Below are 9796 nucleotides of genomic sequence, written 5' to 3' on the forward strand. Positions count from 1 at the left end.
TTAAGTTCATATACCAAAATGCCACTGTATAACAAATCTGTGTCATATTTATAAAATACATTTTATAGATTTCACATTAATTAGAATGCATATTTAGATTAGATTATTGTATAACTGTGATATATTTCTTTTCTTTTACTCTGATTTTTCTTTTTCTAAATTTTTTTTTAATTTTTAATTTTTTAAATTTTTTTTCAGCTTTAATTGAGTTTATTGGTACTTTTCTTATTCATGGAGCTACTTAGTGAATTTCTTCAGTTTCATCCCGGGCTAGACAGTAATAGACTCCTGCATATACAAACATATCTAAGTATACATGTATGTATTTCTGTACATACTTCTAAACCCAGTGACTTTTATTTTTTGACAGTCTGAAAGCTGAGAAATGGTAGTTCCAGTTTATATTTATTTTATATAACTTTAGCCCCAAAACTTCAATTTATTCCCAATAAACATCTTCATTTTAAAACAAGCTTTTCATAAAGGAAACATTTTTGTTGAATTCACTATGTATACAGTGCAACTGGCTACTCCATGAGTCACCTTCTTCGTTAATGTACAAAGAGTTCTTTATTAGGGTATTGTGCTAAAATGGTCATAGATGAAATTTCGTGAAGATATGCATGAAATTTCATTTTACATTAGCTAGAAATTTTTTTGTTAAAAATTTTATTCTTTATGCTTGTAATATTCAGCAGCTAATTTTTGGAAAAATTGCAGCTAGTTATAATGGTATTTTAAAGATAAATGATTTGTTAATTTAACCCTTATATTTTCAATAATAAACCATCAAATATGCATCAGTATGCTAAAAATTGATGGAGCTAATATCCTGACAGTAGTTGGATTTACTGCACTCATTATGTTGGAACTTTGGACACGATTACTTATAACTTTGAGACATGTACTAACTCATTTTATCAAAATTAAATGATAGCTCCTATGGCTTTTCATATTTATGCCGTAATTCTATTTCCTCATACTTTGCCCTCTGGAGAGGTCTTTATGCTGTTTTGAGATTTTAATATTTGCACATTGTCAATATTTTAACTGGCAAACCTTTTTTTTTCCCACTTCTGAGCCTGTTGAAATGGAAATTTCTAAGAAGTTATACACTGATTTCTGTCACTTCACACACATTTCTCTCTTGGTATTGAGGTTCCTGAGTTAGACTTCTACATCTAGACACACTTTTAAGTGATCATCACTCAGAGAGCCCAAGAGTTCATGGTACTTTAAAGATAGTTGTGATAAAAGCCAAGTCAGTTTTGATAAGTGCTGTTCACAAATGGACAATTTTGCTTTGTAGTTCTTCCCTCTTCCTAACAAGGAACAACCACTCAAAAGGTGAACAAATTGTCAAGCTTTCCATTTTACATTACAGTCATGGTGTCAAAGGCCTCTTTCAGGCTTCCAATATGTTTATCTGAATAACTTGAGTCTTGTTTTGATATGGAATCTCCTGATACATGACACAGGTACTTTCCATAGCATTAAAGGCCCTTGAAAAATACTTTGTGAGATCAATAATTAGGAAAACAAAACTAATGTGTTTAAAACACCTGTATCCTACTTCATGTGACAAGTCCTACTTATACACAATAATCTTAGGAACTAATTTTCCCACCTTGGATAACCAGTAAGTTTGTTTTTCAATTTACACAGAAAGTCCTTGATTGTGTCTGTCAGCAGTAGCTTTTATTATAAGATGTTTCCTAGAGACTGAGCCTCTTATTTTAACATTGTCTTTTGCCTTTACATAAAAAGGGATTATTTTTCTTGTGTGTATTTTAATATTATACATTGATGTTAAATTGATGTTTGTTAGAAGAAATAATATTGTAGAGTATAGGGCCCGATGTTTCAAGTGTTAAAACATACCTTTACATGAATGGTAATGAAAATACATATGTGACTGAAAACAGAATACATATATTTTAGGAAAAAATTTAAAATTATTCAGGAAAGAAATAGAAGCAGCAAATCATTTTAGTATGTATATAATTAACTGTCAAACTTAATATTGTTAATTTAATTAAACATATTGTAGTTGTTTGGGCTTTGAAATTTCAGATAAAATACTAAATGAAAAATGTGTGGAATCAATATTACCCTTCTGGATTTTTTGTTACAGCTATATAATAGCTTTCTTTGAAGGTGCATAGAGAGCAACTAATATTTTTACCTTCATCTTCAGGAAAATGAACATTCTATATAAAGGGCAAATCTATTAATTAGAGGCCAGTACAGCTTTGTTTCTTGCTCGTGTAATCGTTAAATTGATTTTTCCAGTCCATCATGTAATTGTTCCAGCGATAGAATCCTGCTTTCCACTCTCGTTCAGCTTCATCGATATTTCCTGTAAAGCATAGAATAAGTTGCATTAATCCAAACTTTAATCTGTTTACATTAATTGAAAATAATTTTGTTCACCAGTGCCATTTTCTCCAAGTATACTGCACAGCAATTTTTATTCTTTATAAATTTATCATCTTTGATTTCTACCTGAAAGGCTCAATAATTTTGAAACATTTTATGAAAATGCAAATAAATTGTGTATAAGCTGTAAGTGAATATTAAAATGTATTAAGTGAAAAAATTTATTTATGCATATTATATTTATTTTGTTTAGTTCTCATAAATATATATAGATATTACTCTCATTAATTGACTCTTTTCTTGTTGATTATTAGAGTCATTCTTGTTGTCCTCACAATTCATGCTGGCCTCAAACTCCTGACTCATTTCAACAAAATAAAAAAATCTCATGTGTTGTATGTCATTTGTGTTTGTGTATGTACATGTGTGTACTTGGGTGTGTGTGCATAATTAGTATATATGTAATTATAAAGCATAGTATTATTTTGATAAAATGATTGCATGCACATATTTTAATACATTAAAATTCCATGTATCCTGCACTCATTACAATACATGTTAATTAAAAATAATGTTTTAGCTGCCTAATATCTGGAAGCATTTCAATAATTGCTTAGTAAAAGAGAAAGAGGACTCAGATCTTCTCTACTGTCAAGTAATGTGCAAATATGTATATGTTGATGGAAAGTAATGTTTAGCAAGAAAAATCATACGACAGTGAACTAAAAAAGCATTCTATGTACTTCAAGAACCCTGAACTCTTACATATTTGAAAGTATATTAAAGTTTGCAAACATCAGAAACCCTAAAATAACAAATTTAAATCACATACCTAAGTTTGTGATATAAGTAGATATGAGATTAAATGATTCAAATTATTTAAATCAATAAGCATGTCATACATTTATAACTCTTTTACTTTATAATTATTTAAGGCACTGAGCTATATTCATTAAACTAAAAACAAAATTTTATTTTTCAAGAGTTTTGAAAATAGCAGCTGGCAGCCAAGAAAACAGCTCAGCAGTGTAGCATCTGCCTGAAAATAGGAGCCAGCAAAAGTTTGAGTTGTATACTTCTCAGTTAAGATTTTTTTAAATTAAGAGATAACTATAGGAGATTAATTTGAAAAAGATAATGTAGTGATCCAATTTAAAAGTATATGAATATCAAATTGTTTAAAATGCTTCTATAAGTATTAAAATATTCCTTATAATTCAAGATATATTTAGGCTTGAAATGTTTATAATGCTTGCACTTTGGACAAATATTTGATAATTTATGTTAAACATCCAATTTTCATGTAAAAAAATGGCCATTAAAAGGTCAAGGACTGTAATTTTTTGCGAATAGCACAATTTTTTAAAAACATTGAGGAATAAAGATGTTAAATATAACAAATGATTATCTTTATGCCCTTTTTAAGTGATAATTAAGTGCTGTTTCAAATGGTACACAAAACACTCAAGTTCAAAAATAATAAAATTTTTGATAGAAAAAATAAATTATTTGTAATGTAGCATTTAGACCGTGCATTTTAGTATTTATAGAATGTATTTTATGTCAGTTTTATTTTCCTGTTCATGGAAGAGTACCAAGTCTTCTGATTCATACAAATGCAAATTTATTTTATAGATAATCAAGTATCTATATAATTTATTCTTTTGAAAAAGGTTTTAATGCATAAATGTTCTGTAACTTGAACCCTTTCTTTTCTTTAAAAAGTAGTAAGTACTGATTGATATAATAAAATGTGAGACATTTATTTATTTTCTAATAAAATCCAGAAGAAATGAATAAATGATAAAGTTTTGAGAATTCTGAAAGACTCAAAACCAAATTTAGCAGAGTTTTGCTTCCCTTTCTTTTTCTCCACCTCCTGTTTCTTTCTTTTCCACTTATATTAGCTTGTTCATTGCAAATCTAGTCTAGAGATATTATTTCCTTTATTATCAGTATTATTAATCTTAGCAATGAAACCATGTAGCAATAAAACAGGGTGACACATTATAAACAGTATTAAATTTCATTAGAAATATTTAGTTTAATTAACATTTGATAAAAGAAAGACCATTTAAGGAGACAATGTGCTCTATACTTGATTAATTAAAGCTAATTATATCTTACAACAAAGTCATAATGCTCAAAAAATGTGAATTTTCATAGATTATGTTCTTAATACAAATCCAAATTTTGTCAGTCCCTGGTTTTCTAAGTTGTAATCTAAACTAAAAGTTCTGATTACTAAGGGCCTCAGACTAAATTTGGTATGAATTCAGTCATCAAGGAAGAATAGCCCACTATAAGATGTTTCTCATCATGCTTAGTGGAATCTAAAATTCCACGAGTATACTAATGATAGCATCGTCTCTCATTATTCCATATGTGGAAATATTTCTTGTGAGAGATGTACAGTAATAGTGCTTTAAATGGCTCAGAGGGAAACAAAGAAAATATGTGGAATATATAAAAAGAAAGTGGAGGGTTAACCCTAAATTTAAAGGTAAAATACTGCTTAGTACTATTAAATGATAAAAATGATATCTGGAGCAGGAAGTTAATGAGTTGGAGCCCAGCCTCAGCAATTTAGCTGATTGGCAAGACCTTATCTCTGTATTTTAAAACAAAACAATAACTGGGGATGTAGTTCAGTGAGCAGTCTTGGCTTCAGTTCCCAGCACACAGGGGGAAAAAAAGAAGAAAAGAAAAAAGAAAAAGAAAGTAAGACCAAATAGATTAACCTTTGACATCTTCTTTTAGTTTTTTAGAAAAAAATTTGAACTTGTAGAAAGTTTTTTATTAATATTATTATTATTTTCTCTTTTTCCAGTGATAATATTGTATGGTCTGGATATTGTAACATAATAGAAAGATCATCATAATATATTATGGTTTAATAAGTTTTCACGAATTGTCAACCAACTATCTTTTCCTAATTTTTATGTAGAGTATTTAAAGTCCTCCCTATTCAAACGTATAATGTTCATATTATATAATTACATGTATAAAAAAGTATCTTATTTTCATTTATACCATTAAGGATGAAACAAATTCTATTTATCCATTGCCTTCTTTTGTGGCATTTTAATAATACATGTAAAGTAAAATAATGCAAAAAATTAAAAGAACAGAGACAAATACATAGTACAAATATAAACGTAAGAATAAAATAAAGATTGATAATATAAAAAACAGGCATAGGAACAATCAAGGCCAGATACTAATGTAAACAATTTATAAAAAAATATAAAACTTCAATATTTACAAAACTTGCAGTTACAATTATTCCTTTTCTAAAGAGAATCACATTGAAACATAGGAAATAAAAGTACTGTTCAAATATTAAAGAAATATTGAGAGATATATTTCTTTTTGTAGAATTTAACTCATTCTATCGATTCTTGAATGACAATTCACATTTAGAGGAAATGTTAATGTTAAATACTTTCACAATGTATTAAGAAAAAGCACTTTGAGAATACGTTTGGAATAAAACATAGATAAAATGTAAAGTACAAATAAAATAAAGATAAGAGAAGTTAGCATATTCTTGATACAAACGAGGAAGCAAAAGTAGCTATTTGAATGAAAGATATAACTTCACAAGGGAAATTATTTGGTCAAAGCCATAGAATATTTCCACAAAGTCTAAGGCAACTAGACATAAAACTTTTGCAGTGAAAGCCAATACATTCATGAATTAATAACCACAACATAATTTTATTAATTTTCCTGTTAAAATTTGAGTGAAGACTGAGATGGTAGAGGGAATTGCTTTAAACTCAGGCTGAGCATTGTGAAAACTTCTACTATTAAAGTGATATAAATTATTGATTTGATTTAATGACCGAGTTACCCAAAGCTTTCTGTTTGTTTTGTTATTTTTGTAATTATGGATAGAAAAATCCATAGATATTAAGATAAAATTAATTTCATTTTTTCCAAATCCTCTTTCTACTTTCTCATCTTTAATTCTCACTCTTGTTAATAAATTGTGAAACAATAGTAAATTACTCTACAAAGTGGCCAATTCAAAGAGTACCACGTTCTTAAATTTATGTTTGGTTTTCTTCAATTTTGGTCAGCAACAAATTTCTATTATTTATTTAAAGATCATGGAGTATACTATGGCTTAAATAGTACTTATAAAACTTTTGTGGTTCTATCTTAAGTAAACATTTTTTTAAAAGACAGTCAGAAGTAATTCTTTGAAACTTTCATTTGTAGAGCTACCTTAAAAAAAATCTTATGAATTTTACCCTGAATTACCTGAGTAGCACCAATTTTTAAAACTTTAAAGATGAAAATCTTAAACTTTGTGATGTGAGAACTATAAGGTACAGCAGAATATGTTCTTAATCTATTTAACCACCCAATCATATATAAATATGTAAATTCACACTAGTTTTGTTTAAATTTTAACAATATTTTATTAATGAATGCATGTTTATAATAATCTTACCTTGTGTTTACTTTAAAATATATAAAATATGTTACTATGATAACCTTTTGATGAGGGAATAATATCAAAGAGAAATAGCATTCTAATACAAAATAATGTTTACAGTCCACATCGGAACTAACCTCAGCATAGTCCCAGAACAAAAGAAGTTATGGTTTTTTTACAGAGCTCAATATTCAATTAGAAAGTTGTGAAGCATTATCTGAAATAGCAGCAGCTGGCCCAAAACTTTGCAGTTTACTTGATCAACCTGTTTCTGACAGGTAAGTTTTGATGGTATGTGTTTTTTAAACCAATATTCCACAATTTCTGGTATTCAAATTTCATTTTAGTGACAAAATTGCCATAGAAAAACTTGTTAGAATCATGGCTGTTTGACTTATAATGACTAAGTCATTAAAGATAATCAGTTTCCTCTTTCTTTCTTAATTTTAGTTCAAATTAGAACCTTCCTACTTAAAATTTTTGAAAATATAGACTAAGAATATGCAGCCTGGGATATGTTAAATTGCATCTCCTTGGACCTTTTGGCAGATCAAATGAGTTAGCTCATTGTTCTTCACACCCAGAAAATACAAAGACTTTCACTGTTGCTCTGCCAAGAACCCCTTTCTAGATATGTATTATGTCACAGAACACTCGGCAATACACAGAGCACTGGTGTACCAGAAGCAGCACCCAAGCAAACAGAGTGCACAGATTATCTTTGGTGAATAATTTCTTATAAGAAAGGGCCCATTAAACAATGTAAAGCATCTCCAAGACACTCCTATTTGTCTGAAAGTAATACCCAAATTATGCAAATAAGAAACTAAAAACTACACTATGTTTTATTATCTAATATGTAGTTTGAAAATCACAGAATGCTGTGATGGCCAAGATGGTGGAACTGGCCAGAAATAAACCCGATGGTTGAGTCAATTACATGCATTTCAAAAAATAAAAGTTGAAAATGGATATGAGGAACCACGTAAATGATAAATGAGTAACTGGCTACTTAGTGGCTGAGCACTGAGTTCATATGTATGTTACTTTCCTCAGAGACTAGCAAAGTAAGATGATGTACGTCAATATATGTTTGAATACTCAAATTGATGAAATTTTAGACTTGAATATTAACGTCATGTGATAATTTGAACCAATTTCCCATTATCTTCTCATATAATTTTAAACAATCACACTCTGAATATAATCTAGCTAAATTTTAGGTATGCTATGTATTTTATAAATATCTGTATATTCTTAGTTACATGTCTCCCAACTCAGAGTACTTGGAAATATCTATATTGTGTTTTTAAATATGTAGATTACAGAGCTCTTCTTTCCCTGCAGACCACGAATTTTGCTACTTATCAATAAGTTTCTTTTTACCTATTTTTGAATAATTATTTCAAAGTTTTATGTATGATATCATATATTCACTCAATTATCTATTAATTAACTCCACAAAGATTGGCTGAATAAAAAGTAGGGTTCCATACAGATTTCTTGTTCCTTCTGGATGAAATGCAAATCTCATTTTTTAAAAATTTAGCTGCTAAAGTACTTCTATACTAACAACACATCTAAACTTGCTTGAAGAAAATTGTTAAAATAGTATCGTATCGATGATAGGATGTGGAGAGATAGATCTTTCTCAAACAGGGAGGGGATAATAAGATGGAGGGAGTGAGGAGGAAGAGAAAGGAAAAGGGTTAAAAAAGAATTAATAGGTGTTACGTACATTTACTAACTCCATACAACGAAGGTAAATTGCAAACATGTACGAATAAAAATAAAATGAAATAAAATCAATGTACTCCTTAGAATCAAGTAACTGAAACATCAACGGATACGTTTGTTAATGTAACTCAGATAATGTCTCGAATAGTCTATCTTTTTCTCTTTTCTATCTCCCATAATCTATTGATTGAAATGTGACACACACTGTGTACACGTACCACACTCACCTGTCATTTCCAAGACTCTGGGGAAAAATAGTGTCCAAAATTGGCATTGTTGAGCACGTAGTTTAGTGCATATTCTTGATGATTCTGTGTTCAAGGTCAAGTATTTTTGTTCAGTGCTTTTGAAGACCGGCCATCCTGTGCTATTTCTCTGTGTACCATCTGGGTGCCTGAATAATGAAATAGATTATCACTGATTCGAAGTCATTGTTGTATAAAAGGATATTGCTCTCTAAAACTATTAGAAAGAAATTTTAGCAATCAGAAAAAAATGTGCATCGATTTTGATGATGTTAGTCAAATGACCTGGATTGACTTAGTACCTTGAAGCACCCTGTTGATCAAAACAAAATTGTTGGAATTAAAATTGAAGGGCAAAATTATTGCATGCATCTCTGTGCAGCATACAAGGAGATAAATATTTTTTAATTTCAGTAAATATCCCATGATCTATAAATAAGCATACTGAAAAGAACAGTGTTAATTTATTCCCACTCTTCCTTATAATAACAGACTTCCTTATAATATAGTCACACTCTCTAGTCAATATGCCTGATATCTATTCCTGCCCATTCCTTCTCATCAATAGTGCCTCAGACTGGGAATGACACCCATTTCCTCATATAATGACCAGATTATTGCTGTACCACTCTGATAAGATCATATATTTTCTTAGATATCACTAACAAAAACTTATTTAATGATTTTCACCTGGATTCAAATTACTAAATGCGATAATACAAGCCATCTTTATGAATTTATTTTCAAGTTTTCTCTTCCTAAACAGCCCAATCAAAATTAGGGATTCCTCTGTGTACTTCCACCTTCATTTGACTTCCTTGCCTTTGTTTCAATTATCATTTCTGCTTGGAATTCTTTTATTTCACAATCTCATAGGTCCAAACCTGTTCAGAAATTTTACATCATCTTTTTACTAATATTTACAATATCTGTAATTGTGATGTTTTAATAAGTGAGAGTTGACTCTATTTTTTTTTTTTTTTTTTTT

General features: G+C 29.2%; 1 protein-coding gene across 1 annotated transcript in view; it reads right to left on the reverse strand.

Annotated features, from left to right (window-relative positions):
- Positions 1–723: 723 nt before the first annotated feature.
- Positions 724–9796, reverse strand: part of Bche (butyrylcholinesterase) — a 52160-nt gene continuing 43087 nt past the window's right edge. Inside the window, exons 3-4 of the mRNA XM_010611766.1 lie at positions 8791–8957; positions 724–2359 (exon numbers count right to left, since the gene is read on the reverse strand). Coding sequence (XP_010610068.1) covers positions 2235–2359; positions 8791–8957 — 292 coding nt within the window. The 3' untranslated portion in view covers positions 724–2234. The remainder of the gene's footprint in view (positions 2360–8790; positions 8958–9796) is intronic.

The sequence above is a fragment of the Fukomys damarensis genome, unplaced genomic scaffold (genome assembly GCF_012274545.1).
Source record: "Fukomys damarensis isolate Sample0158 unplaced genomic scaffold, DMR_v1.0_HiC HiC_scaffold_12, whole genome shotgun sequence".
NCBI lineage: Eukaryota > Metazoa > Chordata > Mammalia > Rodentia > Bathyergidae > Fukomys > Fukomys damarensis.